The 19864-nt window shown below is 38.9% G+C and overlaps 1 protein-coding gene across 6 annotated transcripts; it reads left to right on the top strand.

Moving 5' to 3' along the window:
- Nucleotides 1-13: 13 nt before the first annotated feature.
- Nucleotides 14-19096, top strand: LOC110062107 (polyunsaturated fatty acid 5-lipoxygenase-like). Of its 6 annotated transcripts, none has more exons than XM_020768965.2 (12): nt 14-168; nt 3244-3342; nt 9465-9628; nt 9787-9969; nt 11662-11800; nt 12898-13007; nt 13137-13329; nt 14053-14414; nt 15055-15158; nt 15691-15793; nt 17060-17278; nt 18667-19096. In XM_020768965.2, the coding sequence occupies exons 2-12, from the start codon at nt 3276-3278 to the stop codon at nt 18898-18900; spliced, it is 1878 nt and encodes a 625-aa protein (XP_020624624.2). In that variant the 5' UTR covers nt 14-168; nt 3244-3275; the 3' UTR covers nt 18901-19096. The 6 variants fall into 6 exon arrangements, with proteins under 6 accessions (XP_020624624.2, XP_089143242.1, XP_089143241.1 ...); XM_089287116.1 differs by lacking the exon at nt 14-168 and adding an exon at nt 1374-1516; XM_089287115.1 differs by lacking the exon at nt 14-168 and adding an exon at nt 1374-1551.
- The last annotated feature ends 768 nt before the right edge of the window (nt 19097-19864 follow it).

Here is a 19864-nt window from a genome sequence, read left to right as displayed (position 1 = left end):
CGGTTTGGATACATTTTGGCAGATATTTCATCGGTTCAGTCAGTCTTCGATCCTTGTGGTTCGATTTGGTTAACGAGCAAGGTTTAATTTTCTCCTGCTTATAACTAACTGACGGCCAAGAGGATCGAAGCCTGCATACAACAAAGAGTGCCTGAAGTTTTTATTAAGGTGAGAAGCAACCGCAAAATATCGAGGATTGTTTTAAATGATTTCTGGTAGAATTACAAGATTCAATATCTCTTACTCGCCCTAAACTACTTTTAATTCCAGTTTAAAACTGCAATTTGACGCACTTATAAATAATATGCTATAATTAAGACTTTTTTGTTCCCTGAAGAAGACATGTGGAAAAATTATATAAAGCCTTGAAAATTAAGACGCTACTTTTTTAGTTTTTTTTTTCTCTCTGTGTTTAAACGTTGAAATCTACTGAGTGGAAAAGCAAAACCAATCATGTCACTCTCATTAGAGGATTGATGCCTAAGCAACTTGAGTTATAGGAAAAAAAAAATCATTTTTGAAACGATGCGTTTTCGATGATGCGTCTTTGCCAAAAAACCCTCCTCTTCCCCACCGGGACAGTTTTCAAAACATCTTCTCCGTCCACTCTGCTAAAGCCTTCGTTTTCTCTGTACACCAACTACATATAAAGGACAGAGATCCGTTTTCAAATACCTTCATCTGTGACAGCGTTTTCAAATGTATCTTGCCTTTTCGATGAAAGCAATACGCGTATTTGATCGTTTTAGTGTAGACGGTGGGCGAAAACTCGTCAGAAAGTGTACGAAAACGTATTAGCGTAGACGAGGCCGAAATCTTTGCTCCACTGTAGCATTACATTTAATTATTATTCGTGCAATGTAGCTTTGCTGAAATGAAAACGATTACCGAAAAAACGGTGCGTTATACCAAATAAGTGGTGCCATTTCTTGCCTGTATAGTTATGGAAAACGAGATCGGGTTTGTTTATTGAAATCAACGATCGATGGCGTTCGTTTTTGATATGCACGAAGTAACTACGTTGCCTGGCAACGAGCATGAAGTATAGTTGCCTCGGTCAGCAGTGGTACGTTGTCGTTAATAAAAAGACGTGGAAGTTATGTAAAAAGTCGAAGGTACTGACAGAATTACATCTAGGAAAGGCACGTTAAATTTATGTTAAATTTGACAACTAGTAGCCGAAGTTTTGTTTATGAATGGTGACACGAGAATTGTGCAATCTCACTCTTAAACCGTTCAGTCGAAACACAAGATTTGTTTGATTTGCGTCAACTTAGTTACGTGGCTATGACAAGGTCAGCAAAATTCAATTACGCAAAATTGACCTTCCTTTTCTTATCAAAAAGCTTGATATTTACTCAAAAACAGTACTGAACAGGACGCTAATACGTAACATTACAGTCAAGCGGACTGGCTGGGCGTGTAATAAGGTGTGAAACGTTGAAACACACAAACTGAGATCGTTTACGTACTTCTGGTCTACAAATCGAGGACAGTTTTCACTTTGTAAATTCTGGTATGTGACTGAAAGGAATTCACAACTCTCATATTGTGAGTCACACCGAGGTAGATTCCAAGTGCACTGATGAATTATTCGATTCGATTCTATATATCTCAGCCAAATATGTTTAATTGATTCTAGCTATGGTCAGCTAAACTTGCAGATTCCTATATTTTGCTGAAAATGTATTTTTTAGAGAGTAAGAAACGAGAGAGCCTGAGTACCTCCGCGAGGCCATTTTCTCCTCGGCTCTTATTTACGGTCTCGCTCGACGGACTAAGCGAAAGAGGGACTATTCGTAGTCTAGAATGTACACCGTCAGTTGACTTTCGGTCTGAGTTTCCCAGACATTACTGAAAGCGTAAGGTCAAATGTTAATTAGCATTTATTGAACGGGGAAGAATTTGCTTGAAATCAAACACATACTCATGATCAGTAATAATAATAGTATTTAGTACTTATAATGCGCTTTTTCTATGAAACTAATCAAACCGCACTCCAGTTAGCATAGTAAATTCCTACAAGTTAGAAGTCTAAAATTGACCAATTCTTGGGCAACTGCTTTGGGAGTAAGACAAAAAGGGTTAAGCCAAAGTATGGTCTCTTAACTGTGGAACCCCCTAAAGGTTGGTTTCCAGCACACTCTTTCTTTTTTATAAGAATATGTTTTATAAGAATATGTTTTATAAGAATATCGAGGCTGAAATTTACGAAATGTTAAGAATATTTTAAGAATAAACCGGAAGCTGGGATTTTGAAAAGAATATAATTTTGTGTTGAAAATTTGTAAATACAACACAATTATATGTTTTTAACCTAAACCGTATAAAATTCTTCCTTCTCTAAACGGCAAAACTAGCCAAAAAAAAACAACAACAACAACAAAAACAGCTGCAGCAACGTAGCCGAATGTTCAATGCTAATAACCTTTCTGCAAGAAGTTACGTACGTCATGGGCTTTCATGCCTGCAGGCTTGCTCCAAAATTACTCCAACACCATCAAGATACTAAATATGTTCGAAAACAGAAATGTCACGCTATAATCTAAGGATATTCACAAGACTATTTTCAGCCTAAAATCGGCAGAAAAATAGTAATATTCAGCTTTGACCTGAAAAACAATATTCTTGTAAAAAAGAATGTAGCACGTAAGCATAAAATGTAATTTGTGATAATCCCAAATTAGCATAAATTACCATTTTGCCGGCACGGAGCAGAGGGTTGGGGACGGGTTGGAGGTGTGCAGTGTTCACCGGGATTAGATTTTGAAATTAGTTGTCGTTAGCGGGGTGAGACAGCTATAGTGGCTTGGCTGTACCACGCGTCCAGTTTAATAACGATGTGTGTCCGGATGAGTAATGGACGCAAATAGCAACATACTAAGGCGCAGTAATGTGCTGCTAAGTAGTGCCTGTAGGAAATATTTTGAACAAAAGGTTCCAATTATCAATATCTCATTGCGCCTGCGTATCAGTGTTACCTATCCTGATGCTTGTGCGCTAGTGAAAACAGGCCTTGGTTCTGTAAAAAGGAACTGTAATTACCTCCATTCTAGAGTTTACTTGTTGTGGATAATCGTCGCAGGGAGTTATTAATTACCGGAAATAGGCCTTAAGCTTTAATATTAAAGACCTCACTGATCCTTTTTGAGACCAGAGAAGTGAGTATTAGAGACTATAGATTCATTTCAGAACTCTGTGGACACCGAATAACTATAAGTGTTCATATTTTACTATCTGCAGGTATCAGATTCCCACTGAACAGGCTACCCAAGATGATTTCTCTCCAATCAATTGCATTGGTTGTCCTGTCCTCCTTGTGCTTTGTGAATGGAAACTCAGGTATGATAGAAAGTCATTTTTGCTTCTGGTTAATCCATAATGGAAATATAAAACCTCAATTTAACATGGCTCTGATACACTCTTTTTTATAAGAATATTGTTTTTCCGCGTTTTTGTTTTCGAATTAATGTATTTGGTGTCTTGATGGAGTATCTTCTGTTGTAAATCTAGAGAGTTCTTTGCAAAGGTAGAATCTAAAATTTTATTCTGTTTCTCGGTATACACCCTTTTCATAAATGGCTGCCAATAAGCCAATTTCGATACATTAAAATTCCCCGAGGCCAAGTTACAATTTTCATATATCGAAATTGGCCTATTTAAAATTCTTTAGTACATGCGTTATGAAGCTCAATAAGAAGACAGCGTTTGGTTCGTATGCCTCTAGTATTGTTGTGTTCACCTCTAAACTTTTTCCTTGGTATAAGTGTACTTTGAATCAACCAATTTTTAGAAACGGATTTCACTAAAAAAGTTAACGTTAAAAAGCAACGACGTTTCGTAAAATTTTTGCATGCGCCCAAATATATACAATCCATTATAAGAATACCAATGAAACACTGACTAAAACTCTAAAATATTTACATAGAAACAATACAAGAAAATTGCGGCATGAGTAATAAAACGTTAAGGCGTTAGAAACGATTTAAAAAAAAAAAAAAAGAAAAGAAAAATGAAACAATTAAGTAATTAACAGTGTTTGGTTCGTATGCCTCTAGTATTGTTGTGTTCACCTCTAAACTTCTTCCTTGGTATAAGTGTACTTTGAATCAACCAATTTTTAGAAACGGATTTCACTAAAAAAGTTAACGTTAAAAAGCAACGACATTTCGACCGTTCGACGGTCATTTTCAAGTTGAAAAGTAAAATTTTTGCATGCGCCCAAACTATATACAATCGATTATAAGAATGCTAATGAGACACTGACTAAAACTCTAAGGCCCGGTTCATACGTCGCATTTCTGCCGTGTCGAATTCAATTCAACGAATTAAATTCGACAGAAATTCGACGTCTGAATCGGCTGCCGCATTTCTGCCGCACGTTCGACTGGTCTTGTCGCATTATCCGACAGAAATGCGACACCGATTCAGACGTCGAATTTCTGCCGTGTCGAATCTAATGCATACATTATGTTAATGTATTGAGCATGCGTAAATGTTTTCCCGCTCAAGAAAAAGAAGAAACTTGGCCATTCTCGACCCAATGCAACCTGAGCATATTGCAACACATACTGCTCCGTTGTCAGCCTTCTCCTTCTCGTTCCATTGGCAGTCAATTTTTTGCAAAATTAAAGTTCTTCGTCGCTCAGTATTTTCGTCCGCCATATTGAATACCCTCCGTTTAAAACTTTTTCCGCTGGCTGACATACCCGACAGTACAAATTCCGAATTAAGTGCGACACAAGTGCGACGTATGAATTGACAGTCGTATTTCTGCCGCACTTAATTGAATTGAATTCGACACGGCAGAAATGCGATGTATGAACTGGGCCTCAAATATTTACATGGAAACAATACAAGAAAATTCCCCATGAGTAATAAAACGTTAAAGCGATAGAAACGATTAAAAAAAAAAAATGAAAAATGAAATAACTAAAGTAAATAGCTTCGTTCGGATCGAGTCACTCTGTTTGTTCAATTTTGGTTGGTCACCATCTAGGTGATCTCAGTCGAAAGATTGATGCCGTTGTCCAGCCTGTTTACACAAGTCAAAAGATCAAAGGAAAATTGAAACCAAAGAAACATAAACTTCCAATTGTGAATCAATGAAACGTTGTTTATTATTACAAGTGTGGTCTGTGCGATGCAGACTATGTCGGCTTCACGAGTCGACACCTACATCAACGTGTGGAGGAACATAAGCGATCAACAATCGGCAACCACGTAAAGGATGAGCACGGAAAGGATCCAGAGACCATTGGAAGCAATTTCGGGATTTTGAAAAAATGTCGGAGTAAACTCGACTGTTTGATTTTTGAAATGCTTTTTATTCGTAAACTTCAACCAAAATTGAACAAACAGAGTGACTCGATCCTCGCGAAGCTATTTGCTTAATTATTTCAGTTTTCATTTTTTTAAAATCATTTCTATCGCCTTAACATTTTGTTACTCATGCCGCAATTTTCTTGTATTGTTTCTATGTAAATATTTTAGAGTTTTAGTCAGTGTCTAATTAGCATTTTTATAATCGATTGTATATATTTGGGCGTATGCAAAAATTGTACTTTTCAACTTGAAAATGACCGTCGAACGGTCGAAACGTCGTTGCTTTTTAACGTTAACTTTCCTAGTAAAATAAGTGTATTTTACTTTCCTTAGTGTGCTTTTTCCGCTTTGTTTTTCTTCCTTTGCTCTTGCGCATTCGCGCGTTTAGAGTTTCTTAACTAATTTTTATCCTGAATAATTATGATCATTTTGTATGCCGATGACAGCATTTTATTTTTTGTTATTAAGTCTTAAGAGCAGCTTCGCCTAAATATCAACTAGACTTGGAAATAGCGAAAAAATCGAATTTCTTCAAACTCGCCCAGAATGAAGCCCTATGGGCACTAGTTACAAAAATATCGTTTTAAGTTCGATAAATCAAAAATTATTTTTTTCCGCAATTTTTTCGTTTCGATGCCCCAAATCGGCCAAAATCCATCGAAAATGAGCGGCATATTCCGAGGCTCGTAAACTCAAAAGCAAAAATCTTCATTACAAACTGATTGCACGTCGTATTTGTACTTCCTTTCTTGTCTATTTAGAGCTAAATAGATCGTGATTTGATTAGCACTTAAATATTTGACGAATTTTTTAAGTTAACGACCCAAGACAGCTTTACAAGAGGTCTACATTTAGCCTATTTTCAAATGCTAAAAAGGCGTTCTGGTACACGGCTTTTCCCAAAACGACTAGTTTGGTCTGAAAGAGCATTGTTTCTTCTTCAAATTAGTGAAATAAAATTTTTGGGTAAATAAAATCGCGAGCGCTGAGATAGCGAACTAAATGCAGCACTTCGTCCTGAAAACGTGACCTTTGACCCGAGGGTAACGAAACCGATTACTGCAAGAAAACCCGGAAGAAAAGCAAACGCTTCGTTATTTTGAAACAATTTCTAGTGGTATCTCTCCGAAACCATGATTGCAAGAAACTATTTCCAGATATGAAATCTTGCAGGGTCAAAGACGGGGCTAAAGGGCGCATTTTGACACAATAACTTTGTTTGCTGAGGATTGAATTGCAGTCAATTCCAGTGAAATTTGCAAACTTGAAGTATGTTAGCCGATACTTACCTGAATATTTGTATTTATAGAAGAGTCGTCTTTTTGGATTAGCCTTCAAAAGAAGCTGGACCCCGATTGGGAAACCTCTAAAAGAAGAAATGTGTAATATTCCGTGACTTACCCGATGCTATAGATTCCATGCACATGCCAACCGCATGTTTGTCGTAAAATCAACTAAACTCCACTGACAGTTTCCATGGGCAACCCCAAAATAAACAATCCCCAAAAATGTAAAGTGAAATTGGCTGTCTTGATGAACAGTTCGAAGCTAGAGTCAAGTTCCATTACCTTTCAAAAGTGCTTGATTTTATTTGTTTGCGTCGACTTTGTTCACTACTCTCACGTTCGAATGCCGCGAATCGGTCACGCCAAAACGGTGCAGACCGTGCAGACTGCAGACACTTGTTTGGGCTTTTCATTGTGACTCCTTTTTTTTGGGTCTAGTTACAAAATAGTGTTAAATATATCTGAAAGTTTGTCATTTATCCACAGGCTGCACAAGCGCAGTATTTGACTTTTGATTCAATAGACAAACGCGTACAAGACTTTGTATGGGAAACTTACTCAGTCTGTACGGTCTGCAGTGTTTTGGCATGACCGATACTACGCGGTACTCGAACGTGACAGTAACTACTGAGTGAACAAAGTAGAATCAAGCACTTTTAAAGGGTAATGGAACTTGACTCTAACTTTTAACTGTTCATGAAGACAGCCAGTTTCACTTTACATTTTTGGGGATTGTTTATTTTGGGGTTACCCATGGAAACTGTCAGTGGGGTTAAGTGAGTTTTACGACAAACATGCGGTCGGCATGTGCACGGAGTTTAAGCTAATTTATAGCAGCGGGCAGGTCACGGAACATTAAACATTTCTTCTTTTAGAGGTTTCCAAATCTGGATCCAGCTTCTTTTGAAGGTTAATCCAAGAAGACGACTCTTCTATAAATATAAATATTCAGGTAAGTATCGGCTAACATACTTCAAGTTTGCAAATTTCACTGGAATTGACTGCAATTCAATCCTCAGCAAACAAAGTTATTGTGTCAAAATGCGCCCTTTAGCCCCGTCTTTGACCCTGCAAGATTTCATATCTGGAAATAGTTTCTTGCAATCATGGTTTCGGAGAGATACCACTAGAAATTGTTTCAAAATAACGAAGCGTTTGCTTTTCTTCCGGGTTTTCTTGCAGTAATCGGTTTCGTTACCCTCGGGTCAAAGGTCACGTTTTCAGGACGAAGTGCTGCATTTAGTTCGCTATCTCAGCGCTCGCGATTTTATTTACCCAAAAATTTTATTTCACTAATTTGAAGAAGAAACAATGCTCTTTCAGACCAAACTAGTCGTTTTGGGAAAAGCCGTGTACCAGAACGCCTTTTTAGCATTTGAAAATAGGCTAAATGTAGACCTCTTGTAAAGCTGTCTTGGGTCGTTAACTTAAAAAATTCGTCAAATATTTAAGTGCTAATCAAATCACGATCTATTTAGCTCTAAATAGACAAGAAAGGAAGTACAAATACGACGTGCAATCAGTTTGTAATGAAGATTTTTGCTTTTGAGTTTACGAGCCTCGGAATATGCCGCTCATTTTCGATGGATTTTGGCCGATTTGGGGCATCGAAACGAAAAAATTGCGGAAAAAAATAATTTTTGATTTATCGAACTTAAAACGATATTTTTGTAACTAGTGCCCATAGGGCTTCATTCTGGGCGAGTTTGAAGAAATTCGATTTTTTCGCTATTTCCAAGTCTAGTTGATATTTAGGCGAAGCTGCTCTTAAGTATCTTTAAGGTACTCTTTTACATAAGCCTTAATGGCTTCCCTGGGTTTCCTTGCCTCATACATTGATATGTTGTGAATATATCTATAAATGGCAAGACTAAAACAAGAACAAGTGATTACCAATTGTTAATCATTTTTGTAGCTTCCATGTTAGCCTTGTGATTCTAGGGCCCGACTGTCCACACAGAGAGTCTTAAGACTCCAAGAAGTATATCTTAGTTTACTGAGAGTACTTAAAGCTCCGAACAAAAACCCATCGATGGTCATGTTTGGGTTTGTCCACTGGCCTTGGTCTGGATCTCCCACAAAGATCCCGTTTAGGTTTCTTGTTCTCTAAACTTAAGCTTCTATTCTAAGTTGGTTGATTCAAGAGCCATGTAATTCGCTTCTCAAAGTCGCGCGAAAATGTTTGGGTTAGTTTTCTGTAAAGATGATTAATCTTCCAAGGTCGGCTTGCTTATGTGGGGTACACATAGCTATCAATATAGTATTTAAGTGCGTGTGCATTTGTTAACCAAGTAGAATTAGAAACAGCGGAAGTTAGACTAAGACTGCAAGACAGCAGTCCGAGAAACAAAAGACAAAAGATCACTCTTGGCAACTCCTGGTATTAACAGAAGCAAACCAATACATGCATTTAAATTAGCCTCACTAACATTTGAGAGTAACACTTTTTTTGAATCGTTCAGTAGTTAAAAACGAGCCAGTAGTAAGGCTAATTTCAATACTTATAAAACAATTATAATTGGCAGCCATTTTTGAAAAGGTTTTCCGTCTTTGATGTAGTGAAACGTTAAAAAAGATTTCTTTGTTTGTTTCAGTTTTCGCTTGATTTTTCTTAGTTCTTTTGTGGGTTGGGTCCGTGTTTAGCTTTTCAACTTGGGATGGGTTAAGTACCGACAATCTTAAACACAATATAATAAGAAATAAAACCGGCCCCCAAATCTATGTTGAACTCGCGCTATAACCAAAACTCGCCATTTTTTTTTGTATCATTGAAATGGGAAGAGGGGTGGTCTTAATTTTTCATTTTGGCAATTTGTAATGTCGAATTAAAGAAATAATTTTTTTTCATCTTAGGGATATACGGAGACGAATGCCCCGTTGAGCTCTCTCAGAAGACTTCTCAAGCTTGCCAAAGGAAGCGTTATCAGCTACTTGAAGCCAATAAACAACTCTATCAGTTAGCGCCATTCATTGAAGGGGAACCAATCAGATTACTGAACATGACAATTGAAAAACAGGTAACCGACAAAAGTTTTAGCTAAACTTTCGAATATCTAACGATTGAATGGGTAATAGACTTCTGTTAAAACAATTAGATTATTCTCCCTCATCAACTGTCAGGCAACAATCTAATTATTAACTAGTGTAGTGCTACTTTCCGCGTTATTTCTTTCAGTTAGCCGTATTCAGCAAGCACCCTTTTGAGATGTGGGAGTTTAACATCTATTTGACGAAAACCAATGGAAGCTACACGATCTTAAACGAATGGGCAAAACTGAACGCAGGACAAGATATAGAAAGCTTTGAAGACTTTGTCAAGATATACGCTTTCTTCCGTAAAGCGCAAGCGTCATTTGGGGTAAGAAACAAGCATTATTATTAAAAAAAAAAAACCCTTTGCATAAATGGCGCCAATATTTGAATAACACCACTTGTACATCCTAAGCCTCACATTCATGTAAAATATCCTCGTCTGGAAACATGAGTACGAGGCTAAGGATGTATGAAGTATTGTGATTCAAATTTATGGTGCCATTTATGCACAGGGTCCATGGCTTACTCTGTGAGCGGGCAAGATGAATCGAATCCTGCGCGGTGATTGGCTACCCGTGCGAGCAAGATGGCGCTATCTTGTCCGCTCGGGACTACTCGCAGTATCCTGTAAGAAAATAGTGGTTTTTTTTTTTCCATGAAATAAATCCTTTATTAACCAAGCTTGTCCGGTCAAGATGGCTGGATATTGGCCTTCTTTTATTCGCGTTTTTGGACCTCGACTCCATCTTGGCCCACAAACACGCAAAGAAAGAACTTGGCCAATATCCAGCCATCTTGACCTCACGCGTGGCCAATAACCAATATATTTAACACCCGCCGGGGAAAGAATCTGGGCTGAAAGCTTGGGTTAAGAGTGAGAATCTGGAAGTGTGGGTTTGGAGTAGTTGCGCAATTTCTTCTGGTTGAAATACTTGGAGTAGCGGGAAACAAGTTGTTCATAGAAAATTCAACGCAGATGTGAGAGACGATTCTCGAAGGGGTTTTACCTTGTGAAAGGAAGGGGCTGTATAAGCTATCGTTCTTAGGCCATCGTAGCTTGCCGAGCTAAGAATATAACACAAACAGCGGTGATAAACATTGTATTCCAACGCATTTTAATACAGAACTTGACGTTTCGTAAGTAGCCAATGACATACATTTTCAAAAGTGACCGTCACAAATTTTGCAAACTGTACTGATCGTGAATATTAGAGGTCTGGAACCTGGACCAAAAAAATGATCTGCAGCAGTAAGTTAACCTGTCTAGACATCATGACGAGTAACAGCTAATAAAGCCACAACTTCTCCCTACTGACGTTGACATTAAGCTAAGGAAAGGTTATTAGCTCTTGAATGAACAGAGTCTCCTTAACGGCTCATTCTGACCGATCTCTTCGAGCCGTCGCTAAGGAAAATTTATTCTCATATAACCTCATCATTTTTGGTTAGTTCAGAGTTACTTCATGTGTTTTAACTTTTTCATGATCAGTAACATTAGTGATGACGTCATCAGGTCACGCCCATGGTCATGTGACTAATACTGAAAAAACGCAAACGCTCCCAGGCAAATTACTTTATCGGGATTTTTTTCATTGATTTAATATCTTAATTTAAATACTCATTACGTTATGCATAGATTTTGTTTCATTTCTAAAACGTCAGATTTTTAAAGAATTTCAAAATTTAAAAAAATTCGTAATTTTCTGAAAAAAGCATGATTTCGGAAAAGGAATGCATAGCTATGTTTCCAACTTTGGCTTTAATCGAAATCCGTCGAAAAAGACCGGATTTAGTGAAAAACCGCGTTTCCTTTAGCATTTAAAGAAACCGGAAGTGCGCCCGATATATATTGGAAGTTACCCTATGAGCGCATGCGCAATTTACACTACCAGCGCACTTCGGTAAGATCAGACAAAGCCACACGGAGTTAGTTTTTCTTCTTTCTATTGCTCTTGTTTCTCTGTTTTTCTCTTATAATACAATCGAAAAATAGGAAAATACGTTTTGTCTCGCATAGGATCCATATTTCAAAAGTGCATCTGATGAAGAACCATTCCAAGATATCATCAAGTACTGGATGCGTGACAAGGTGTTCGCTGAGCAACGGCTCGCGGGCGTCAATCCTATGACACTGATGAGAGTTACAACAGATCGAGGTAAATGGATCATCTCACCAGGTTAAGTTGCACGAGTCATTTTTGACGTAAAGAAGCTCAGTCACGGTATAGGCGAATCTTTGCTGACGTCATTGTTTACATTTGTCCTCATTAACATACGACTTTGCACATAGAAGGCATCATGCTAGACACAATTTTACTAGAAAAGCTTAAAGAGCTTGTGAAACTTAGTAAGTGGTGAAATTTTTGGCTCTTTGGGTGCAATATTTGAGGAGAAATTGGCTTTCAAAAACATCAAAATTTCTGTGTGGCAAAAGCGTTAATGAGCTTATACATTCTTTGTAAAAATTTTGAGCTTCTAAACCCGCGTCGCACAAAAAGTATTCAATACATCGCGCTCAAATTCCTTGGGACAGTTAATCGTGCTGTGTCCTTTCAATATTCAGTGTTAATCTCTTTGTAGCTCCATCAGAAACTATATCGCTTATGGTAATGAGGCAAATATTGTAAACAAAGATTCCCCTATATTAAGTTGTTCCGCCAGACACAAAATGACCTCTAAATTGAAGGAATCCTGAAAACAATAGTTTACTAGGATAGAAAAACGCCAAAGAGTTATACAATAATAAACCATAAAGGAATAAGGATGGTTACGGATGGAGATGATTAACACGGATTACAAACTACGAACGAACTTGAAAAATTTAGGCTAAACTTTTCAAGATGCGAAAACCGTGACGTAGCTCGTTTCAGCGTTTCTGTTCTTTTTCTATTTAAATTTCCTTCCTAGGCTCGATTTCCGCCGCTTTCTCGAGTCCGGTCTACGTTCCTCTCCGAGAAGAGAGTTCGGGGGAGGAGCGCGGGCCCTTTTCCCGAGCAGCGGCTGGTAATCGAGCCTATTTCCTTCCTGAATTTCTGGAATTTTCGGTTCAATATAGTTTGCATTTCGGAAAATCAACAATTTTCGGATTTTCAGGAAACTTGCCGTCATTCCACTTGTCATCGTTTCAAAATTTCTAGAAGTTTTCGATGAATAGAAAGCGCCCAAATGAGAGACTGTTAAGTTTCAATGTTATTCGTGTAAAGTCTTTTCATGCAACCTTTAGTGTTCGTAACATTGCGGTTTTTCTTTGCAGACAATGTTGGTATCAAATGGACTGAGCTCAAGGAAACTTTAAACCAAGAATTTGACTGGGAAAACCTTATTATCAATACCCCAAACATGCCGAAAATTCCGCTGGAAAAGGTAATTTTTTTTTTTTCATCTCGCCCTCTTTTTAGCGTTCCTGGATAGCGTTATCCACCTTTCGAAAAACCCGGGTTAGGTATTTTAAAATTGTCTTGCATGACTCTTTACATTTGATCCTATGCACAGGCGATAGCCAGCAGAATGATATTTGTCCTGCGGTATCCGCTGTTGGATAACCTGCCTGCCATGCCTGATATCATGGAATTCCGTCCTGGTAGAGAAATGTGGGACCCGACTTCACCGATAGCATTCTTTGCTGTTCATCCAGACAACCGGTCAAACCTGGTGCCGATAGCCATCCAAATGGACATCAAGCCTGGTATGAGAATTGCATTTTTGTCCGTGAGCGGGCAAGATGAACCGAATCCTGCGCTGTGATTGGCTACCCGAGCGGGCAGGATGGTGCTATCTTGCCCGCTCGAAATTACCCGCTGTGTCCCGCGAGAAAATAGTGTTCTTTTTCTATGTAATAAATCCATTATTGAACAAGCTTGTTCGGTCAGGAAAACTGGATATTGGCCCCTTTATTTTTTTGGCGTATTTTATGGACCTCGAATCCGTCTCGGTCCGTAAACAAGCAAAAAAAAGAACTTGGCCGGCAAAATCCAGTCATCTTGGCCTCACGCTCAGTCAATAACCCATATCATATAGAGAGAGTGTGTTCACACGACGTCACAATGAAACGGCACTTATGGTGGTTTTCCTAACCACTCTTCTGGGAGTTTAACTCTTGTCTTATGTAAACACCTCCTTTCGCTTCACAAATTTGCATGGCTTCTGACCACGCGAGTGAAAAGGCCCCATAGCTAGCTATATATACTGGCTAGGATCAAGCGTAATGGAAAACGAGTAGAAAATGCAAGAGCTTTTTTTTTCCCTCTCCACTTATACCATCGTTATTACCCTTACAACACAGGCGAGAGAAAATACGCATTGCATTGTTATCTAAATTTTTCTCAAGGGTTAGGGTTAGGATTACTCTCCGATCAAAATTTTAAAACAAAACAACATTACAGTGAGACTTTGCTGTTGCATGCCAAAGATTCCCCAGTCTACACCCCTAAAGACAAAGATCTCTGGATGCTGGCCAAACTCAGTGTGCAGGGCGCAGATGTGGGATACAATCAGGTGGCAGAACACCTGGCTAAGACGCATCTCCTTATGGAGCCATTCTGTGTCAGCAAAGACAGACAACTGTCCGAGAGACATCCACTTCATCAACTAATCAAGTATCACTGCCGAGGAATCAGTATAACAGACAAACTGGCTTTCAAACTTCTGCTAGCAGAAAATGCTTCGCTTCACAGATTGTTCCCGTATGGTTATAGTGGGGCTGTGAGCATTGCTTTGAGGCAGTTCAGGCTGACGAGTTGGAAAGATACAGATTTTCTAAACAAAATCAAGGTGATGTGCAACCTGTTACTTTTCATTTTACTCTCGTTCCGGTGTCTCAGATACACTTTACTATTTGTAACGTGAGAAGGCACGGGACTCGTGAAAAGTAGTCGGGGTAGAACTGATAGAAATGGAAGAGAAATGGGCAACAAAATTGGCAACAATTTCAGTTGCATCGGAAAAAAGAAAAATAAGGCTTTGAGGAAAGGTCCACTGAGGAAACGAGCGGGATGTCCACGGGGTAAAAATTAAGGGAAGCTCCGTAAAAGGTCCTATCATTCATTCATTCCTTCCTTCCTTCCTTCCTTCCTTCCTTCCTTCCTTCCTTCCTTCCTCCCTTCCTTCCTTCATTCATTCGTTCTGTTTATTTACATTTTTACCTAATGTAGTAATCATTTATTAAATGTTACCCCCAGCTCCCTCGCATCTTGTTGTACAACTGAACTTGAAAATAAGTAACAGATATTCTCCATTCCAGCAGTCTGGCAACATAACAAGTTAAAAACAGGCAGGGTCTAGCGCGCCTCCTTCCAGCGACGAAAATATCAGCAATGTGGGACAAAAAACTCTTCCTGACAAATATGTATTTTTTAGGCTTCGTTTTGACAAAAACAATGATTGACACGGTTATTATTATCTTCGTCTTCAGCAACGTGGAGTGGAACGCAGATCCCTTCATTATTTCCCTTACAGAGACGACGGTTACTTGCTATACTACACTATCCAAAAGGCGGCTCGGGATTATGTCATGCAGTAAGTCACGTGACAGTTTTGATCATAAAGCTCTCTTTGGGAATTAAATATGAGCTTGCGATCAGAACCCGAGGGAAAAATATCGTCGGGGCTCTGGCACCTGGAGTATGTAAATGGCATCCCTGGTCCGAAGTGTCTTGGATGTTTCTAAACTCATTCCTAGATCTCTTTCCGGCTCGTTAAAAGAGATCTGGGAATAAAAGATACGCAATTTACCCCAAAGCTGCAAACAAACAAACAAACAAAATAAACGACATATGTTACCCCAAGTGACACGGAATGTAGGCCAAATATTGTTTTATTTGCCTCTGATATGAAACAGAAACTTTTCTTAAACGATTACTGAAAACTCGGTTTGGGGGGGGGGGAGGGGGCAGGGGGAGGGAGTGCGACAAATCGATAAGAACCTTATCCCCAAGTTGATGATCTCTCATATTATCATTACCTGCTATCGATATTGTAGAGAGAAAATGAATGTTTATCAAATTAATGAAAAAGGATCCGTTCCCCTTCGCTATTTTCTTTCCTCAAGGTATTACGATTGTGATGAAGATGTAGCAAATGACTTTGAGCTTCAAAACTTTATGAACGAAGTTTCCGCAGATGGGGAAGGAAGCGAAGGAGGACTGGGAAACGTAAGTTTGAGCCATCATAATTATTAATAGGGGGCTTAAGGTGGCTCCATCGGATTTTTGAGTAACGATACCGTTCAACTTTGAGCGACTAGAACATCACCATTATCAATCCAATAGAAAATCAAACGTTACTGGTGCGCTAGAGAAAGATGAAAGTTTCAAATTAGGTATGTCTTACGGAGGTCTGAGTCACCATAGCAACGAGATGACGCATACGCATTTTACATAAGACCGAATAACTTACTATCAAGGGTAATTTTGGAAATATGACGTATGGATCTCGGACTTGACATTGTTGTCTTAACGATGGCAAAATTAAAAAAAAATCTATAAGAGCGTTTTCGAGAAAGTTACGAGTGAAGTTTCAAGGTGTCAAAATATAACAAAAACGAAGCTGTTTTAAATGTCATTGCAAACGATGTCTACAAGACTTGACTAAATGCTATTCTGGTCTCAAATGAATCTTATAACATCTGAATACCTGAAGTGGAACTGGAAATCTCAAAGAAATCGCTCCGTTTGACTTTCAGAAACACTGGCTAGAATACCAACTGGTGTGGGGTGTTATTTTGCTTTTTATCAAAAATTGCCCCTGAAATGATTAAATTGGGTGGGAAGTAAAACCACTTGATTGATAATGGTGGTGCTCTAGTCGTTCGAAGTTGAACGGTATCGTCACTCAAAAATCTGATCGAGCCACCTTAAGTAATGGCGACGGCGACCCCGAAGACAACGCCTAGTAAAAAATGAATTTATATTTTACCTTCGAATTTCGCCAGTTGTCTAGACCTGTTCAGTGCGCCTATTAGTCTCAGAACTTGCTCAAGCTAAACATGTCACGACAGCTTTCAAATCCAATTTAAATTAGGGAAGAATTAGCGGCCGTCATTCGCGTTCTCCAAAGTACGCAGAACAGTCATTTCACATCGTTGTTGTGCAGACATGGAGGGCAAAGAAATGTACAAAAAATTATGACGCACGTGAACAACCATTGTATTGCTCATCAAAACTTTTCGTTTGGTGACGTTCTCGCTGCCGTTACCGTCGTGGTTTGCTTAAGCTCTCTATGGCAGATTTGCACGTTATCGTCGTTTGACTACCAGAATTCCTTTCTGTTTCTTCTTTATTATTTACATTTACATTACCCGGATCTCGGTATGGAGTTTTTTGGGTCCATTGTCACTCATCTCTCGAGCGAGAGAAGCATTGAACGTGTGCAGTGTCCGCAGACATATATTCAGTCAGCCCAATCTCTTGTTCTTGCAGATCAAAGAGCTTCCCCGAGAACTAACTTCAATAAACAGTCTGGTGATATTCCTTACAAGGTTCTTGTGGCACGTCAGTGCTCACCATGCAGCCATCAACTATCCTTTAACAGATTACGGAGCCTTCACGCTTAACATGCCCACCAAGCTCTATCGAGATTCACGAGTCTCTGATGATAAGTTCTCCTTGTTCCACTATCCGAACGCGAACATTTCTGCAGTAAGTGTTCTAAACAGTATCTGCATATTGGTCAGTGTAAGACATAGACTGCGGACTGCAGACTACAGACTGCATACTACACACTGCAGACTACAGACCGCAGACTGCAGACTGCGGACTACAGACTGCAGACTGCAGACTGCAGACTGCGGACTGTAGACCGCAGACCGGCAGTAAAATGCAGACTGAGGGTAAAATGAAGACTGCAGACTAGACTTTTTTAACTAAATCGTGTTACCATTTCCATCATTCAGAGCTAACCGTAAACAGGTATATGTAGAATTGATATTCTGTCTATGCTGAGTGATATTTGAGCTAACCGAAGTGATATTCTTACTAACCTGAGTGATATTCAGGCTAACCGGAGTACAGACTTTCACTGCGATTAGCCTTAATTAATAACCCTGTTTACGGTTAGCACTCGACAATGGAAATACCACTATATATACTTAAAAAGTCTGTACTCTGCAGTCTGGATTTTACCCCTGGTCCGCAATCTAGAGTCTACAGCTGCAGTCCGCAGTCTGAGTTTTACACTGACGGTCCGCATGCAGGAAGTCACTCTGACACTTAGATGGAATGAGCTTGGAATGGTTGATTTTTGGTTGAATGGAATTTCAATTTCTACGGGTGATAGCTGATTCAGGCTGCACCTACTCGGATCATCGTCTCTTGCTATCACGCATTAGTATAAATCTACTAGCGTTCTATCACGAATGCCGTTCTCTGATTGGCTACGCTACTCACTATTTATTTAAACAATAGAGTGTTTCAGTCGAGGAAGTATCGGCTGATAGTTGCCCCGCGGAAATTTGATGTTCTTAAAACAAAACTAAATTTTCTCCGATTTTTATTGGTTTAAATTGATCACGTGGTGCGATAGTGTTCGTTCGAGGAGAGACACTATCAGCCCATTAAATATAAATATTTGTTTTAAGAGCATCAAATTTCCGCAGGGCAACTATCAGCCGATAGTTCCTCGACAGAAACACTCTATTGTTAAATAGAAATTGAGAGCTCATAATCTAATTGCTTAATAGAAACCTTGGACTCATAATCTAATTGTTGGATGGAAAGCTTTCTAAACGTATTCGCGAGCCTTCGCAAAAGTTCTGAAAGGACAAGAAGGTTGCGGAAACTCTCCGGGCTCGCCGATCCTCCTGTCTCATTCTTGTTCCCAGTGCTCTCCTTTCTTTTTGTAACGCGGTTGACAAAATAAAATCATGTAGCGAGTAGTTCTGATGATAAGAGGGAAGAATCTTATCGTCTCAGTCTCCACTTACTTCTGCACCAGCCGTCCGCGCTGACGGAAAGGTGTTCCCGATTGTAGTTTTAGGAATTATTTCAGTTCATTGCCTAAGTTTGTGTTGCTTTTTTTTCTGTCATAGCAACAAGCCACGGTTGCTTTTTCACTCTCCAATTACCGTTTTGACAGTCTGTTCGACTACGGAAGCCAGTTGCCCCATAAACCTGGACGAGAAGTGATATCCAAGTGGTTTAACTTCCTTCAAAGGAAAGTCCAGCCGTACATAGAAATGAGGAACATTGATAGGTTAAAAAAAGATCATCTGACCTACCCTTATCTGTTGCCACGCTGGATCCCCAACGGAATACAGACATGAGACACACTGGAGGGTACATTGTAATGTAATAAAGGACGTTGAGGAATTGAGGGACTTGAAGGACTCTGATTTTGTTTCCACTAGTATTGCTTTCTCTATTTGCATGTAAACTAAGCAATGTTTTACAATGCTTTGTCCGAGAGTCTGTTTCTGATCTCTCTCTGGCTTGTATCAATAAAGTGTAACCGTTGAATTACTCAGAAGTTTGTAAATGATTTTTTTCCTCTTACTGAGTTATAGGCAAAAACGACAAGAAAATAAGTCTGTACCCTTGTATCTCCTCATTCAGAGTTTAAAAAAAACCGAGCCGGAAAATTTGTTTTCTTCACACCCTAGAGGAGGGAACTTTAATACAATCTCTCTCTTTTGATAAGAATAAGTTTTATAAAAATAACGAGGCTCAAATTTGCGAAATTTTCAGAGTAAATCCGAGGCTGAGATTTTGAAAAGAACACAATTTTATGTTAAAAATTTGTAAACACAATGAAATCTAAGAATGTTCAATAGAATATAAACAGCCTAAAATCGGCAGAAAAATAAGAATATTCGACTTCGGCCGAAAAATAGCACAGTGTATTCTTATGAAGAAAGAGTGTACGCGGCTTGGATAGTAAGGCTTATAGGACTTTCGAGCCTCGCTGTCAAATTGCAGCCATGTATAGCCTTCTACTTTAATCTATGGCCAGTTTGGTTTAGATAAATATACGTGTATACTGACACGGCATATTTTATTCCGCTTTTATTCTTCGTAGCGCAAGACCAAAAGGAGAAATTTCCACTAATAAATAGCTAAAACGATCAGCAAATTATTGAACTATTGTCATTAACTGCCTAACTTGAACATCGTATACATTAGACAGACACCGTTACAAGATCCTTCGTGCTTACAATTCGCATTTTTGTACTTTTGATTCGATTCCTAAGCAACTCGAATTTTAATTTTCTTGTGGTTTCCAGTTTCAGC

Source organism: Orbicella faveolata, unplaced genomic scaffold, assembly GCF_042242905.1.
Source record: "Orbicella faveolata isolate gen_17 unplaced genomic scaffold, um_ofav_v1 contig_14, whole genome shotgun sequence".
Classification (NCBI taxonomy): Eukaryota; Metazoa; Cnidaria; class Anthozoa; order Scleractinia; family Merulinidae; genus Orbicella; species Orbicella faveolata.
This window is presented reverse-complemented; position numbering and strand designations above follow the sequence as displayed.

Coding starts and splice junctions, on each gene's coding strand:
- LOC110062107 (XM_020768965.2), top strand. CDS start 3,276: ATGATTTCTCTCCAATCAATTGCATTGGTTGTCCTGTCCTCCTTGTGC. Junction 13,330..14,052: donor CCAAATGGACATCAAGCCTG/GTATGAGAATTG, acceptor TGCATGCCAAAG/ATTCCCCAGTCTACACCCCT. Junction 17,279..18,666: donor CGAACGCGAACATTTCTGCA/GTAAGTGTTCTA, acceptor TTTCTGTCATAG/CAACAAGCCACGGTTGCTTT.